Here is a 19,244-nt window from a genome sequence, read left to right as displayed (position 1 = left end):
AACAGACAAAAATATACTCCCTGACTCCGCATTAACATTTTTATTTGAGTAAAAGTAAATACTTTCTTTTAAAAATACATAAAGGTGGTCTATTACGCTTCCGTAAACAGGTTAGGATATTTTTATGGGCCATACAAAACATGTTCATTACATTTTTTTCATTAAGAAAAGGCATTTTCCAACATATACAGCGGTAAAAGCAACTGACCAAACGTTCCGGAACTCAGCTTAGGTTGCTAGGTGACGGGGCTAGGCTTAGCTGAGGTTGCTAGGCAACGGGCTGGGCTTTCCCAGAGTTACTAGTTGGAAGGGCGGGGCTTGCTGATTTGTAATGTTACATCCTGAAGGTTTTTGAAGCCAAAAATAAACATGAACTTATTGCCAATTAAAGTGCTTGGACTGTTTTTAGAAGCAGTAGAAACCCAAATGGAAGTATAAAAACATGTAAAATATGACTTGCAAAATACTTTAAAGTATCAAAATTAAGAGTAATGCAGAAGTCTAGAATATCATTAAGTGTGAATACATATGTATGTTTTCTTTAACACATCGATGGTGGTGTGCCATTTTAGTGAACAATGCTGCAGATAATGCATGTTTTTATTGAGTTAACACTCCGTGACACAGTTCGCACTTCGACTTGTGATTCTGAGCAACAGAATTTCAGGGATGACCTACAGAGTAAAATGAGTGATTGTACCTTTGAAGGTTTTTATTTAACAGAAAGCAAAACTAATACGTTATTTTAACTGCAGTAAACAAATTTAGGTAAAAGTTGTCCGCCTGAAAAAATGGGTTTTAGAAAAGTTTTCTCCTAAAGAAGGCAACCACGCTAGCCTAAATCTCTAAAAAGTTTAGATAGGGCAATTTTTTTTCACGGGTTTTGTCAAAGTGAATGAAATTATGAATACTTCTTAAGGCCAGTAGCTTTCACTCAAAAGCATTCAGGAATCTTCTAAAATGCTAAAGATGATTGTATATTTTTGGCATCACTGTGATTCCGTACATAGAAGCCAACAATAGTCTCATCAAATGAAAATTAAAATGAGACTGTGGACAAGAGATTCCCTCACAATTTGTGTAACTTCTGCAAGTTGAAGGGTACAGATATGTTTATAAAACAGTTATAATTTTAAAAATGTATGTAATTTTCTGACTCCTATTTGCTGTGTCAATGTTTTGAGGGCTCATCTGCTCGCTCACAGTTTATTTATGGCAACTTTTTGTTGTGTGAAACGAGAAAAGTCTTTCTCTGATCTGTTTTCCATTTTCTCCAAGTTCTTGGGCTCCTGTTTCAAAGAGTTCAGGGGTCAGGTATAAATCACTCCAACAGAAAGCTTTTAAACAGGAGCAATGCAGAGCTGGTGAACAAACAGTGTTATTAATCTTTTAGGAGATCGCATCTATTTTCCCCCTGCAGCGCACTCAGAAGTGCATTCATAAATGCTGAAACGATGCACACATCCAGGCACTGATCTTTGCCATCCTTTTGTTGTGTTTTACACCAAGGAGTAAAGATAAAATGACACAGAAACACGCGTAAAACGAGCTTCTCCAGCTACAAAAACCCATCCGAAATGCTCTTTTAGTTGAGAGCCGGGGAGTTTTCCCACTTTCCCTTTTCATCTTATGGGATTAGAAGCAGCCAAACAGAACAGCAACACCTTCACTTTCCTTTCCTCCACTTCCAGCAGTTTCACACCTGAGCAACGTCGGCAGTGGATCTCAAAGAGCCCAAGTTGTCTCTGCACCTGACGGCTTATTCATTCATAAGCTTCCAGGCCCATCTTTCCTCCCTCACCCGATACTGCTCATCCTCTGTGTATAGCATAACAAGAGAAAATCCTTCTCCCTCTTACAAGTCACGGTCTATAAGTTTGGATCACTTTAATCCCTGAAGAAAAAAAAAATCTTTCATTTAACAAATCACCCACCTCCCTTAGAAATCCGGATCCCTGTGTAATTATTCCTCCGATGTGAGCCAGCTGAGAGAAGAGTACTTGACTGGAAGCTGCATTAAGTCTTTCAAAGCCTCCTCCAGTGTCCTTCCTATCAACTAATGGAAGAGGCCTTCCTCTACAGGGAATTTCAACAGCCTCCTGCTGCCAGTAACTCCCATCTAGGGTTATTGAGCAAAACCAGTTGGTTAAAGGAGATGCGTGGTATTATAGGTACGTCATCAATATACATTCACCTTTAATATAGCTTACTAGTATCAAGATGGAACTGATTTTAAGGTTATTTTCACACCTGATAGTTCGGTAGTACTTGGTTTGATCTGGGACCAAAATTGCAACATTTGTTACATTTTCAGCTGGTATGGTTCACTTTCACACTGCACTGCCGCAATTGAGCCAAACTCTTTGAAAAACCTGTTCACCTCCTTGCCTGTGGGGGCGCTGCACCGAGAACCACCGGAGGAAACACTGAACACAACTTCTTGTTTCACAAAATGTAAACAGATGTGGAGTCTCTGGTAAAAGATTCTGAGTTATTTCTCCCATTAGTACAGCGGAGTATTAGGGCCTTACTAAGAAAACATAAAATTACAAGGACAAATCATAAGATTACAAGAATAAAGGTGAAATAATGCAAGAATAAAGTCATTATAGTTTGACTTTATTCTTGTGATTTACATTTGTTATTTACTTAGCATGGCCCTAATATTTTGCCGCATGTTAGCATTGGGTTCTCATGTTTGTTTTGGTTCTGTTTACCCAGAATGCCCTGCGTTTTAGTTCATTTCCTGCTTTTGGAGTGGCCTTCAGTCCCATTTGTATCCACAATGGCATTCAAATCGCGCCACACTTCACTTCAATGGCGCCATGTTTGTTATTTTTGAAAGTGAAGCGCATACTAGGTAAAGACAGGTGGAGCTTCAAGGTCATCGTTTAAAAAATGGCTCAAATCGAATGGCGACACGGAAACATGAACGTGGCGTTCAGAAATTTATCCACTCTGGAACCCAATCTTAAAAATCATTGATTCTGATCTGCCAAGACGCCGAATCTCTGCGTATGTGCTGCTTAAACGACAAAAACTTTTGAGCAGAAATGCGCTGCTGGACGTGTTAGAAAATGTAAAAGGTTCACAGAAAATTTTAACGCATAACGATGTAATTATGGCTTTTTGGGAGAGTTAACCAAAAAGCCATACACACTACGTAATGCTGCTCACATGTAAAAAATAAAATGTAAAGAAATATTAACTAAAATGGACAATGATGAGTAAGCATATGAAAGTATTTATTGTATTAAATTTCTTTGTGCATTTTCCTAAATCCGAATATTTTACTTAGTAACATCTGCTGCTTCATACAGTATTTTGATTAGCTGGTTGTGATTGGTTGTTATTATTGAACTATTTACAAGGAGAACTCTGATTGGATGAAAAAGATTTGTCTGGTTGCTTTACAAAGACTTCGTGTGAACAGTCATTTCTTTTTAAATGCACAAATACACATTTTGTAAAGTTTTTAAATTATTCTTCTCAGCTGCACATTCCTTTGGATCGGAGTATTTTTATTTTTAATACCTGCAAATTATTTGATGTTGTAGAGGACAGTGATTCAATGAATCAATTATAATCCTAGCTTAATCCATCTTTGCTATCACTTGTTTATTTTTTTTTTAAAGTATTTAAAATAAATAAATAAAGTTTAGCCTGGCGGGGGATATTAAAGCCTGGCGGGCTGCCAGGCTTACAGTACAATGGGGGAAGTCTGGATTACACTAAAAAAGTTGGAGAAAATACAAATGTTTTGTAATTTTTGAGGATTCAAACACATGCAGGAGGGAGGCAGGATCACTTTTAGGCGATCAGAAGGACTAAACCATATCATAAATTTACGAAAAGCACAGCTGAAATACTACAAGCAGTGTTTTCTGGAGTGAGACGGTGAGTGTGATAAACTAAATGCTCTGCAGCTGCGAGAGGAGCACTGCTGGATCAGCTGAGGAAAAATGACTAATTGTTATGGAATGGATAAACAAGAGTGAGGGCAATAGATCAAAACAATAAAACATAATAAAAACAAAGGAATCCACTCGAAATGGAAACTCAAATTCCTGTGAATCCTGACACAATGCAAACATTCTGGTTCATACTAGACGTCCAAATGCACTGATTGGTTAATCCTTAATGATAAATCCTCCTAATTCTACCACAGGAAATAATAATACCAGCAGTTATTTTTAAAAGGATTCACCCAGGGAGTTAATTCAGCATTTCTTTTTCTTTTTTGAAGCCCTAATGGAGCAATTTGATCTTCTCTGCAACATCTGCTCAGATCCATCTTCAGCTTCCAGAACAAGTACAGCAGCTCAGCTGGATCACGTTTACATGTCAGAGTGGAGACTCCGCTCACACAGGGAGATTAAAACAAAAAGAGGTTGCCTAGGTGAGCAACTTCATGGTGATTTCCTCTAATGGAAACCAGTGTTCCCAGTCCACGGCCAGCTAAAAGGAAGGAGTTTGTGTTGAAACACAGCAGACTCACCAAAGAACATGCTGCTCTCCATGTCTCCTCAGGCTCTGGGGTTCGCTGTATTTCCTGCCAGTGTGTGTGTTTCCATGGGCAGCAGCGTGTGCATGCCTCATACACTCCTCAGAGGTGTGTGTCGGTGCATGTGTGTGTGTGTGTGTCAGTGACCAGCCTGCATTCTGCGCTCTGTCTGCTGCTTCTCTGTCTCTCCTCACTCTGGTACTCCCTTCGTTCCTCCCCTCCTCTTTAGCTCGTCCTCCTCCCTCTCTCTCTCTCTTTCTCTCTCTCTCTCTCTGATTCCCTTTGCTTTTTTCTTTTCGCTCTCCAGGGTGTCTCTCTACATTTTCCAGCAACAGTCTCTCTTTCTGCTTGACTCGTCCTTGTTTTATGTCACCCAAAACACTCCTTATCTTTGGCTTTTTTTCCCCCTCAGGATTCTGAATTTTTTTCTCAAAAATTTGCTGCTCTTTTAGATAGTTAACACCAGTGTTTTATGCTGTTATACTGTGAATACATACATTCTTAAATAATGTTTTTTTAAAAAGTAGGGATGCACGATATTGGATTTTTGGTCAATATCCGGTATGCCAATATACTAAAACTCATTTAACCGATAACCAATACAAATACCGATATTATTTTCTTATACCTACTTACTGAAACTATATGGCTTTCTCTACTGTGGAATTAAAGTACTCCATTATTTTTATCAATTTAGCCTGCTACCAAATGAAAGTGCTAAAATGGAGGCTGAAAATGATAATTGATCGGCTTTGCTAAATGGTGAGTGTTTGCAAAGAAATCAACAAATTTAAATCTACTTTTTCAGATTGAAATAATGAAACATCCAACATGAATTATGCCACAGACAGTAGATGCCCAAAAAGCTGGTGTGTTTTAAGTTAAACATGTGATTTTACTACAGTTTGGATAATTGTGATTTTTAATAAAGAAGTTGGTAATTACCGAGAATGTTGGGAACAGAACCAGAGAATCGAACTACTGGAGACTGAATGTGGAAGTTTATTCGCTGGAGAGGTGATTAAATAATGCTGCAGTGAGTAATTAAAGCAATGAGGAACAGCTGATGGGGAAAACTGAGGCACAGAAAAAAAACGATAAAATATGTTAAAACAAAAAAAAAACTAATAGAGAACAAATTGACTAAACTAAACTCAAAGTTGTGGAAACACTGATAAATACTAGTGCATGTATTTGAGCCTTTATGTATTACTGTGATCATGGGTGGAATAGAAAAAATCTCAAATATTGTTTAATATTTAATATTGGAGTCAATCCACCCACAAACGCAAACCAAAATAAAAATAAAACACTTTAAATGTAGCCATGGACTCTAAGTTAAAGCCATGTTTTCACAATAACAATAACAAACATTCATATTATATTTACAACCAACCTTTCCTCTCCTCCTCTGCGGGGCGTTTTTGGCACCTTTTAGGGTTTTGCAGCTGCAGATTTACTGTGTTGGCTCAATTTCACCATTATTCTTGCTTATAAAGCCTCTAACGCAACAATGGGAGCAAAATGAAAAATATGCTGCTGTACTTTGAATTACTGGTTGTGCAACAGCATTTTTATAGTGTAGTTTAAAGACTACTAATTCACTTTTCTTTGTTTCACTACTCGGGTTTAAACAGAAATCTGACTTAGATTAAAACATCAATCAATCTCCCCACATGTTTGTTTTAATGTTTGACTTAAACTTGATTTTGACTAAATATCTAAAAGACTTTACTTTTGGTCTGATTTTAGCTTGAATTCTTCTGACACATAAAACTTTGTATATGTAGCAAAACTTTAGTTTGTCCCATAACTTTGGACCATTTAGAACCAAATTTACTTATTTTCAAAAGTTTGTTTTTTTCATTGAAAGAAACTAATTTGAAAAAAAAAGATATTTTGTCAGATTTTATTATTTTTTGTTACTTATATGAATTATTGTAATTTTCATCCTTAAATCACCAAAATTTCCACTTCACTATATACAGCTCTGGAAAGCCCACTGAACTGAACCCCGTTAAAAACCTCCTGTTATTCCACCAAATATTGATTCCTGAACTCTTCCTGAGGTAAAACATGAGTATTGTTGCTTCTAAATGAATATAAACTTGTTTTCTTTGCATGATTTGAGGTCTGAAAGCGCTGCATCTTTTTTGTTATTTTGACCATTTCTCATTTTCTGTGAATAAAATGAGATAAATACATTTTTGCTTGTAATTTCAGAGAAATGTTGTCTGTAGTTCAAAGAATAAAAGAACAATGTTCATTTTACTCAAACATAGATCTGTAAAAAGTAAAATCAGAGAGACTGATCATTTTAAATGACCTCTTAATTTTTTCCAGAGCTGTATTTTGGTCCAACTGACTATGTAATATTTTAAATATTAAATGATTGATAATTTGATCAGTTATTCTTTTTTACTTCAGTAATTTCTTGGATGGCTACTTTTTACTTTTACTCGAGTAAAAATATGTTGAAGTATTTCTACTCTTGCTTGAGTATAATTTTGGTTACTCTACCCTCCGCTTGTCGCATATCAGCCCCATGTTGATTGATTGTTTGATTGTGTATTTGAGTCTGTGATGGAGAATTTGTGCTGCTAGCTAACCATCTCTACAGAAATCTCCCTGCATGTGTGAAGTGTGACTTTTAAAAATAAACAACTTTCAAGCCGCTTCACTTTGTGTTTGCTCAAGTCTTACTCAGCATCGGCGCTCGGCTATTTTCAGTGGAGTAAATTACCGCTTTGCGTAATGATCTTTCCTTTTTCTGGCTCCTGTTTGGTTGTCACAGTGACACAGCTGTCCGAAGGGAAGGCAGTTGAGAATTTAATTACAGATACCAGCTTGATTATTAGCTTGATGTTAGAGAAATCTGATTATAGGATTAGAGTGACAGTAACACAGTAAGTGCACTGATTTAATCAGCCTTTTTGTCTTCTGTCACCCCTTGTGGATGACACTCACTCTTTTATTTTCTCTTGAACGCTCAGAATGCCTTTTGTTGCTGAATTTCACTCCCATCTGTCTTGTTTTTCTTTCACTTTGTCACTCTCTTTTCATAATTTTTGCTTTTTTTCTCCCACTTTTTGCCTGGCTGTAATCAAACTCAACAGGCACAAATATCAGACTGGAGCTATGAGACACGGCTGCTCGCTTTTATCTCGAGTCTTCGCAAACACACAAAGGCTCGCAGAATCTTTAGTCACAAACCAAGCCGTGTGCGTCAACTACACACGCTCGTATCTGCAGAGAAAACGCTCCAGAGACACCTACAGCAGGCTGCTCTGAGAAACACAAACAAGCGCAGATACAAATACAGATGACATGTTCATCGAAACAAATTTATACAACCGACATGCGGGCAAATTCATGCCGACAGAAAGAGGCTTATGTAACAGAGAGATGCATATAAATAATGTCAACATCAGTCAGACTGCGAATGTTTCTGAGAAATTCTGGTGGGGACGCTCAAACCGTACGTCACTGAAAAGTTTAAACTGAATCTGTCATAATTTATGCAAACCGAAGGAGGACTGGTGATTATCAAAGATCCGTCACTCAACGCTACGCTACACTACACCAGCTTTCAAAGGTTAAAGAAAACACAAACATCCCATTTATACCAAAATTTCCACATCCATAAATTCTGATTACCACACTGCAAAAACATAAAGCTATAAAGTAAAAGTAAAATAAGATTATACAACTGTATATCTTTGAAAAACATTAGTAGAGCCTTCTGTACAGCTAACAAGAATATAGCAAGTGTTTTCTGGATGGTAGGTCAACCACAAAACGTTTTCTCAACTTGGGCTACACTGAGATTTAACGATGGAGAAGTGGATTTAGTGTCCATTTCTATCCAAAAGAAAAAGATATAAAACCTCAGACATCAAGATATTAATATACATGGAAATCTTACAAAAGCCTTATTTTATAGCAGAAATTACGGAGGCCATCATAAGAAAGACTTTCAGTTATGCTGTGTGAACTGATCAGTACATTGTGGCGAGAGAACCCAAAACTTATTGTAAAAAAATAAACACCCTCCATTTCCCCCTAGGGGGCTCCGTACTTTGTATGTTTTTTGTTGCACCTGTTGCTGTTTTTGCAGCCTGATGGAGACAGAAGAACGTCAGAATGTGTTTATGTCTGTCATTGAGTCAAGTGTGTTTTGTGGTCCCGTATTCCCACACATGCTTAACGTCTGTCTGTCTGGATGTTTTTTTCCCCACTCTCTCTCTCTCACACACACGCACACACACACCCCGACTGTAACGCTGCTGCTGAAGGTCAGATGAAATTGACCGCTCCCGAGGTTTGGCCGCCGGTATCGACTACAAATAAGATACCGTCTTAATCAAAGTGATGTGGGTCTGAGCTCCACACACACACACATTCACACACATCTTTGTGTTCAGTCATGCAGCAACACTGCCAGCTGCATGCACTTAGGTGAAATAAAAACATGCAAATAATGACGACTAGAAGCTGTTTTTCACTCCTTTCTGATATCATCCCCTTTAGAGTCCTCTGCCTCAACTACTTTGTATTTCAAAGATGTTTTCAATTAATCCTTCATTGCCATTCTTCCTGTCCGCCGCCTCTCCTGGCGCCCTCCCACTGCGCCCAGTTTTCAGAAAATAAGTTTACTGTGCATCAGAAAAGCCACCTGTCCTTGTCTCTGCTTGCTAACTTCCATCTTCCACCCTTCGTCCGCGTTCCCTCATCCTGTCGAGGGGAATGTGTTTTTTAACCTTGACTCCAGGTGTTGGTGGCAGAATGGGGCATTATTTGTCACCATAAATAGCAGTTAGCCCGCGACAGCAACTCTGCAGGAAAAACCCTGGTGCACCGCATGCAAGCGCAGCCCAAGATACTTCATTAATCTTGCTGTCACTTCAGTGACGCTTTTCATTAGTTATAGGGTTATCTGATCAACAGGGACACTCTTGACTTGTTTTTCACAAAACAAATAGAGGAAATGGAGAGAAGAGAAGCTGGAAAAAATGGAGGTGAGTGCTAAAAACTATAATCTAACCAAGGAAATCTGATTGTCTTTCCCTTAAAATTTAAATAAAGATGCTGACCCCCTGAAAAGAAGCAGATGGTACACAAACCACCAAGGGAACATTTTATTACATCCCTAAAGATCCAGTTAGGAGGAAAATACAGACTTCTGCGATTAAACAAGCTCGGAGCGCAGGATCCCGTCATTGAATGCAAATTGAAAAGCACAAATAAAGCTAAATATGGGTCACTGATTCGTAGTCTGAAGTTTAGTGGTTTGTCGCTTTCCGAAAGTTAAGTTAATTGCTACCATCCATTCTTCTCATTGATTTGTGTGCTTCCCGGTTGCTGTTCTCAGAAAACATGGCGGCGTAAACAAACTTTGTAACGTGACGTCTGGAGCGCTATAGAAATAATAGGCAACTAATTTAGTAATCGATTACTCTAAATCATACCATTTGCTGAAAGGACAACATACTCAGAGCAGTACTCAAGCCAAAATAAACATTTTGCATTTAACATAAAAAAATTAAAAATAAAATAAATAAATGATACAGGATATTTAAACTTAAAATTTACAAGAGACAGAGGTACAATACTGCAAAAACAAAAATCTTACCAAATAATTTTTATCTAGTTTCTAGTAGAAACATCTAAGTACACTTAAAATAAGATAAAACTATGTCATAAGTAACTTTTCAGCAAGATATGGGAGCTTATTTAGAGTCAATAATTTCTATTGACTATTAATGAAAAATTATTAGTTTCATTGACAGATTATTTCACTTGTACTTATTTTTATATGGGAAAATGTCTTAATATAAATAAAATAATCTGCTAGTGTTGCAAGTGACTTTTTCATTACCTTTTGACCCCCCCAGCTCGGCTCGCCTTGTAAAAGACGTTTATAAACACACCACTGAATAAAAGTAAGGCATCATTTAAAACTTGAACGTTACAAACAAATGTAGACCAGATTGTTTTTATAATGTCCTGGGACGGGTAACTCCAGAAATGAGTTTATTTTCTTGTTCCCATGACGGGAAGTAGCAGTTGTAGAGAAATACACAAATTTCTCCAGTAGTGTAATTGTTGATCAACAATTACACAACTTGTACTGCGTAATCCTGGCATCGGATTGCTTATTACGCATTAAAGCGATCCAGAGATCCACAATTACATTTTTAAAGGAAAACTCCTGCTCTTTTTTGTAATTTATACCATTATTTTGAGCAAAGAACACCACTAGTGATACTCCCACCTGATTTGGACACTATCTTTTTTTTTAATAAACTTTATTTATTATAATAAACAACAATACAATTGTACTGTGAACAAAACTCGGGAAGATAATAACAATAATTTACCAGGGGGAGCATAAAATAAAGCAAGGAGATAAGAAAATGACAATCAATATAAATATGTATAAAGGAAATAGCACAAATTGTGATATGTGTGCCAGATGTCACAGTGCATTAACATAAAATTTAATCCAAAATTCCAAGTTGATTACAAGCCCGTATTGTTGATTCTGCTTTTTGATTAGTGGAGGATTGAATTGTTGATCAATAATGTTTAAGTTCGATCAAAAAAACTAAAAAATTTGGTTTTTTCTTCAAAAATTTGCATTTATGTAGGTGATTTGGACACTAGCACTAAACTATTGATGCTTTCTAATACGTCACGAAATCATTCGAAGCGCCATGATGGACGTCGGAAGGGACGGGAGTATTGAACAGAGCGACTGAAATTGTTTTTCCAAATTGTTTTTGCCAGTTTATTCATGGCTTCTGCTTGTTGGAGTCGAGCTAATTTATCTGTGAACGTAACACACCTGGTTGGGGCTCATAGACGGCGGGATTTACAACAGTTGGAAATAGCTAGCTTAGAAACTTCCTCCCTCTTGACGTGTTGATCAAATTACCGACTTTACCTGAATTCACACCACATCATTTATGTCACTATGTCATAAACAGCGTTTCCTTTCACACCGGAGCATTAAAAACATACAAAAGACGAGATGTTACCCAGTTATTCCCATACATGCTAGGCTACATGACGGTGCGGCACTGTCTCCATGGTAACTAATGATTACACACGTACCTTCTCCATAATGCGATAATTGATTTCTTTTCTAAAATTACCTATTTATAAAGTATATAAACGTTAATCTTCTTACCTTTAAAAAGCGAATCCGTGATTACACCGAGGGCTGCCAGTCATTATTATTTAGGGCAGGGGTCTCAAACTCCAGTCCTTGAGGGCCGCAGTCCTGCAACTTTTAGATGTGCCTCTGCTGCACCACACCTGAACAGAATAATTAGGTCATTAAGGCTCTGGAAAACTGATCTATACAAGGAGGAGGTAATTAAGTCATTTCGTTCCAGTGTTTTGTACCTGTGGCACATCTAAAAACTGCAGGACTGCGGCCCTCGAGGACTGGAGTTTGAGACCCCTGATTTAGGGCTACTTACTGTCCGTCGCTGCAGGATCTTTCCTCATTAAAAGTTATAAAATGACAAGTTTGGTTTGCATGCTTGTCTGTTTGTGCAGCCGACCGCGCAGCACAGTATGACCATTTTTTAAGTGAAATCTACTAAATAAAAGCGACATCAGTCTACAGATGTCTGTTTTTAGATTAGCTTTAAAGGAGCCATCGGTTGTTACGTCCGTCACGGCGCAGTGGGCCATGGAGTGCGTGACGTCACGTGGAAAGGGCGAATATCTTAATAGAATTCAAAATTCAAAAATACTTTATTAATCCTCAAAGCAAATGAAATGTTGTTGTAACTCAATAATTAAGATTCTTCAAAGAGTTATTGTAGGAAGTGATGGCTGTTGGCAGGAAAGATCTCCTGTAGCAGTCTGTACTGCACTAAATCTGAACAAGCCTCTGACTGAAGATGCTCTACCTTCCAAAGACAGTCTTGTGAAGAGGATGATCAGGGTTGTCCATAATTTTCTTTACTTTATTAACAATCTTTCTTTGCATAATAATCACCAGAGGTTCCACAGTTGTCTCCAGAACAGAACCAGAACAGAACCAGCCTTCTTTATCAGGCTGTTGAGCCTTTTTAGGTCCCTGGCTCTGCCCCAACAGATGACGCTCTCAACAACAGACTTATAGAAGATCTGCAGTATATTTAACCCTTGAGTACAAACAGCCGATGTAATGGACGTAAAAGACGTTAAAGTGAAGAGTTCGGTTCAGTCCACTCAGCGTGTTGTAACTCCGATATCTGTTTTCAATTACAAGATTTCACAGGGGAAAAAAATAAGGATGGTTGGTGGTGGATGTTGCAACTGTTGCAGGAACACTTTGATCCTCTCTGCTGAGAAATTAAATGGTGGGAGAAAAAAAAGTCATAAAGAGAGAAGAGTGGATCAATAGTTTTGAACCACAGCCGAGCGTGGAGCTGCAGCATATTCAGCCGAATTACCTGAAATCCCATTTCTATTCCAATCTAACGCCAACTCCAAATGATTCTCCTGCAGTTTTAGTTTATTCCTCCACTGCCACAGGCTTTCAGTCGCCTCAGCATAGCAAAAAAAAAAAAGGACTAGTCGATAGCTTTTGTCAACGTCCTCCAAAATAAAACGCCTTTCAAATGTGTTTTCGAATGACTCATCATTGTAACTGGAAACAGTTATGTTCTTCACCTTAACTCCCCCTTTTTCTGAAAATACTGCCTCTTGTTCTAGATGGTAGGTCAGATTTCACAATGAAAGATCCCAAAAATACCCCTTGTTTAGTCAGTCCTGTTCCCTGCAGGTATGAGCGGTTATCTGCCGCCCGTTTTGCTGCTCGTTCAGTGATGCAAAACACGTGGAGAGGAAATGGTGGGAAACCAGACTCGATTCCAGAGGGCTTAGTGGGAGAAAAACAGGCCGCAATGCCTCCAGAGGACATGAAGGTGGGTTACACACAAGCCACATTTGACATTGTACAGTTTTATGTAGCAACGCAGTTCATAAACACTCCACAATCATCAGCCAGCAGTGTAACTCTGTACTCTACAAGCCAACCAGAGTTCTGTCTTGTTTCCACTTTCTCCTCATGAATGACTCACGATGACTCTTACAGCCCAAGCAAATAAAAATTTAATATTTATTTATTAAATGCAGATTCTTTTTTTCTGTTGTCATTTCGTTGCAGCTCCCTTGATAGGTGTGGCAGCAAAAAGATGTTAATGACATATTGCATTTCAGTTGTCCTGACAGGGCGGAGTACATGGCACGAATAATTTATTAGCTCAGCTGCTTAAAAATAACTGAACCTGGACAAAGAAATATTCTAGTTAAGCCCAATCCAAGCCTGAAAAGGGAAACACCAAAGCGGCCGTGTTCTTTCCTTTTATGGTTCCTTGTCATGTAAAATATCATAGGTAGTTCCCCAAATATCGAGTAAAAATGGTTCCTGTAATTTATATTGTGTTTGATTTAGCCACAGATGTGCTATAAAAGTTACCTATGACGCTTACAGGAACAGGTTAGGATAAATCCATGGCAGTGTTTCCCAAACTTTTTCAGGCTGATCATCATCATTTTTTTATATATATACAGTACAGACCAAAAGTTTGGACACACCTTCTAATTCTGTGGGTTTTCTTTATTTTCATGACTATTTATAAGGCAAGAAATCCCACTTATTAACCTGACAGGGCACACCTATGAAGTGAAAACCATTTCAGGTGACTACCTCTTGAAGCTCATCAAGAAAATGCAGAGTGTGTGCAAAGCAGTAATCACAGCAAAAGGTTGCTACTTTGAAGAAACTAGAATATAAGGGGTATTTTCAGTTGTTTTACACTTTTTTGTTTAGTGCATATTTCCACATGTGTTATTCATAGTTTTGATGCCTTCAGTGTGAATCTACAATGTCAATAGTCATGAAAATAAAGGAAACTCATTGAATTAAAAGGTGCGTCCAAACTTTTGGTCTGTACTGTACATATATACTTTTTTTTTTTTTTTAAAAACACACTGTTTAATATTTTGTAATAGTTGTTTTTCTAAATTAGTTTGAAAATAAAAACACCACCAGAATAACACCTGATTTTTTTGTTTTATCTTGTTTTATTTTGAAATTTTAACACAGATTCAGACACTCATCGCCTTTTATCGCAAATACGTCTTGAGTTTTTCACAGGTTTGTTTGAATAGCCACTTTTTGTGACAAATTAAATATTTACACTAAAGATTCTCTTTGCTTGATATTAAGAGAAAACAAAACCTGAACAAATCTTTAACAGCAATGTGTCATGCATGGATCGACAGCAAGCACTTGTTCGCTACATTCAAGCTGACCCAGAAGATAGCGGTACTCTGAGAAATCCTTGGTAAAAGCGTTTGGAGGAGGCCGGGCACGCTTGGAAGAATTGATCTGTCCATCACCGTCATGAGCGAATCTCAACCACTCAGACAAATGAAGCCCTCCAAGTTGCTCTGAGTACGGGTTGAAATTGTTTTCAGAGCTAAATCTGGCTCTGCCTGACAGTATAAATGCAGATTGCCAAGAACATTTCTGCTTTGGTCACAAACTGATTTATTAGACACTTTGTTCGGTCGGCTTTGATTGATTGTGCGGCTCCTTCCACCAGAGCCTGTCCTGAAAAGGATCGTTCATTTCACTTTTTTTGTTTTGTTTTCTCGTTTGGAGTACTTTTGACCCTCTGAGCAACTTCTGTTTGGAGAATCAGGGTGTAATGGTGCATTCAGTTTACCTCGGAAATCAGAACTTTTGTCTAGGGAAAACATCACATCAGAGTTTTAATGTTTCTAGTCAAAAAAAAAAAAAAGTTGGAAAATGAGGCGAATTTTTGTTAAACAGATTCCATATCGCAGAATATTATTAATAATATTTTGCGTTTATTAATAAGTGTTCTGTTATCACATGTGGTAGATTAGCACATGTGGCTAATCTACCACATGTGCAAACATTTCCAGATGTAAACAACAACACCCACAAAATTATACATAAATACTATCCAGCTAATCACTACCTGCTAAATTCAAAAAGGATATTAATATAAAATGTTCACTACATGATTCTAACTCTGAAACTCTCTTTTGGCTTTGCTTTGCTATAAATCGAAATGTCTGTCGGTTTATAATTAATAGTACATATAAAGATTTTGTTTTATGTTGCGATAATATTGTCCTTGGTTTTCACAATTACTCAAGAACAGAAGAAAATATTTTTTTTTTAATTAATTTGATTTTTATATTCACAACTTCAGTAGAAAAATGAATTGCTTTGTGACTTTTAAAATTGACCTATTTCACCAATGTCAGTTTCTCATTCCCAGTAGATAACACTAAATTTAAACATTTTAGTATTATCTAACTTCATTTTATGAGCATGATGTTGTAATAACCCTTGTCACTACTCTTATATGGTTTACTGTTCTCTCCGTACTTGTACGTTATTTAATAAAACATACAAATAAAAAAACATGCAAGGAGAAAGCATAGTGCTTTCCCCCTCTCTCTCAGTTGTTGCGAGCGTTGCCATGGCGACTGGTGAGCGTTGTTCGAAGGCCGTTACTGTGAAGCGGGAGAAGCTAATGGCGGCTAATGGCCGCTCTCTGCCCGCTCAGGACAGACAGGCTGCATTCGTTGTCTCCAACAACACGGAATAGGAGTCACTAGCTTTATCACTAGTTGTTTTGAAAACAAGAATCACTAGAGGAGTCTGAAAAATCGCTATAGCGATAAAGTGGATGAGTTGTCATCGTGGTAACCACAGACATGAATACGGCGCTAACCCCCTCCGTTCATCCCCACACTCTGTCGCGTCTTTTGGCTCCGCCCACTTTGAAGGAACTTTCCAAAATTTGTGATTTTTAGCTTTCAGAGGAGGATTAGTTACACTTTAAACCCCACTATTTTTCTTACGGTGAGTTATATTTTTTTCTGTTTGTCATAGTTTTAAATGTTAAATGTGTGGCATGTCGTCACATTGCCCTCTGAGAAGAGTTGTTCCGCTCTGTAGTTCTGCTGCAGAATATATTCAAATCTGTGCATTTTATTGAATTTCATTTGAATTTAAGAGGGGTGTAGGACTTAAAGTGAAATAGTTGGACAAAAGCATTGAATATAGAAAATAACGAGGGCAGGAACCATACCTTTTTTCATCGTTTCACCTGATTGCTTTTATTACAGACTGGGAACAAGTAAATTACACTGAATGTCCTGTCAGTGAACTCCTCACTTCATGTTCTACAATAAGAACATTTTCAGAGAGTCTGGTAACCTTGAACTGAGAAAAAAAAATCATGCAGGCCAAGCAGCCAACATCATGAAAGTCATGCTCCAACAATAAAACCAATTCCAGATTTACTCTGCCGCTTTGGCTGTTTTGATTCTCCCTCCAGCTTTCCCCCCCTGTCTCTTCAGTCTGTGTCTTGCTCTTTCTTTTACACTTTATCTGTCTGTACAGCTTGTAAAGGCACAGAGCCTAAGAGGGATGAGTCGAGGTATTGATCTTTGGGGGAGGATGCCTTGCTGCAGTCTAACAAACACAAATTGATGTCAAAAGCTCATCACTCGAGTAAAAGACAAGTCTGCTTCCTCTCAAAGAGATCAGACGGAGGAGACATTAACCAACATGCTTAGACAAAAACGGGCATTAAAGTTTAAAAACTCCTTTTTTTTTTTAAAGGAAAGAGCTTTCTTATCTCAACAAAGCGGAATTGCTTTTATCTGATTGTGACTCTCCTCCTTATGTTTATACATAACAGCGACGGGCAACTAATGAAGAACGTGTTAAAAGCAAATTATTCGCAATGAAATCACTGCGAAACGAGAAAGTGGAGTCAAAACAAGGGCTGAGCAATTTCCGCAAAGAACACAGGAAGTCTGACGGATGCAGGAATGATGTGATCTAAGACAACAGGCGTTTCAAATGAATTTTAGTTAATTTGCACTTCCACTGCCAGCGCTTGTCATTCCCTAAAATACAGCGGGGATTATTCACTCCCCACTCCCTGTTTGAGATGTCGGATCAGGGGGGAGACGTTTGGGACTTTTCCTCTGCCAAACTTTAAAAGTTCCAAGTTTTAACGGCGTCTAATTGAACACCGATGTGCTGCTGACTTCCCAGCGACCTCCGCCTTTCATCCAGTCTGTTTTAAAAAGCCATTGCCGGTTGTAAATCAGGAAAACGGCAACGTGAGCAAAAGATGGCAACTATCTAAACAGGAAGAGTAAGCTGTGGTTTTTAAAGTGGGGTCTGCTGTTTTGTAACCGATGCAGCTGCAAACAGAAATGTATCCATTCAGACGTCGATGCATAAGGTTATAATAATTAACATAAAATGAATAATACCTATAGAGGTAGGTAAGATATCTGTTCATTTAACTCACGATCTACAATCCAAATGATGAGTGTCGTGGTTGATGCGGCACTAAAATAGTCAAACTTCAAAGGATTGTCAATGACGCTGCTCTACATCCTGTTTAAGTTCTGACTGGTTTTTGTTTTTGCTGCGTTTTGGACGACTTAAAACCTAATTAAACCTGCCAGGAAAAGGGCTTTTCTGAGGGATTTAGTCAGAACAGTGGGTGAAAACAAACCTTGAAGAGGAAGCGGCCACCCAAACTGTAAGGCGGGTAGGTCAGTGTGTACCTGGCATGTATTGGAAAACCGACTGCTGAGTAGGACAGAGCAAATAACATCTGAGACAAAGTCTTAAATTAAAGGATTTTATGGATTACCATAAGGAGTTCAAGATAATCAATAAAATCTAAGCTTTATCTGAACGCGTCTCGTCAAAAGACAAGTTATCCCACATATGTTTTCTTTAAAAAAGTTCTTCTTAACCACTTCAGTTTTAACAATTAATCGTGATTGTCAACTAATTTAGTAACCGATTAATCATTAACTGAACTATAGGCTTAAAAAAGGCAGAAATTAACCCCAAAGATAAACATATACATATATTTGTCTAGAAATCTGTTCTACCCAGAAGTCCTCAAGTCGCACAGTTTTAGCTTCATCCTGCAAAAAAGAATAAGGTAAAAATCTTCCATTAAGCACCTTTTGCATTTATTTTTAATCTGTTAATCCTAATATAATCAGCAGATTAGCTCTACATTGTGTTGATTTTAAGTCAAGCAGAAAGACCTGAACTTTTCAAAGTATTTTTTAGTTGCAGTTGCATCTTTTGCTACAAATGATCAAGCATTCACTTAAGGAACACCATGTTGTTGTATTTTAGGCACTAAATGTTTTATTTTCTTATTTTAAAAAAATAATTTATTTATTTATTTTTATTTTTCTACCAGATAAAATCTTGGTGATCATGAAGATTTTATCTGATGTTTGTTGTGTCTTTGTCATTGTTGGGTTATTAACACTCACTCTGCGGGATGTGAGACCTGCAGTACTTTAGAGGCTTTTCTGGATATTTTCAATGTTTTTTATCATGGATGTTAATAATTTTGTTTAGATCGCACCGTTACTTTCTGCTTTTTGAGATCCTTTAGCTTCATGTTGTCAGATTCAGATGTTATCTAAGGTATAATGTAAAATCAACTTTTTTGAGCTCTACATCATGCTATAATGTTTTGCCATCATCATAGACAAACATGGAAAGAATCAAACTTTCTTTGATTCTTTCATGAATGTTGGAGAAATATTTTAATTTCCACGGCAACCATTCAGCAGGGTGGACCTAGCCCCGCCTTCAAGGACAAAGCTCCTCCTCCGAGCTGCAGTTTCCAAG

General features: G+C 37.7%; 1 protein-coding gene across 1 annotated transcript in view; it reads right to left on the bottom strand.

Moving 5' to 3' along the window:
- The window catches only part of znf385d (zinc finger protein 385D), a 106,231-nt gene extending 101,520 nt beyond the window's left edge, over window positions 1-4,711 (bottom strand). Inside the window, exon 1 of the mRNA XM_032558641.1 lies at window positions 4,499-4,711. Coding sequence (XP_032414532.1) covers window positions 4,499-4,520 — 22 coding nt within the window. The 5' untranslated portion in view covers window positions 4,521-4,711. The remainder of the gene's footprint in view (window positions 1-4,498) is intronic.
- Window positions 4,712-19,244: the final 14,533 nt, after the last annotated feature.

Source organism: Xiphophorus hellerii, chromosome 3 (assembly GCF_003331165.1).
Source record: "Xiphophorus hellerii strain 12219 chromosome 3, Xiphophorus_hellerii-4.1, whole genome shotgun sequence".
In the NCBI taxonomy this organism is placed as follows: Eukaryota; Metazoa; Chordata; class Actinopteri; order Cyprinodontiformes; family Poeciliidae; genus Xiphophorus; species Xiphophorus hellerii.
This window is presented reverse-complemented; position numbering and strand designations above follow the sequence as displayed.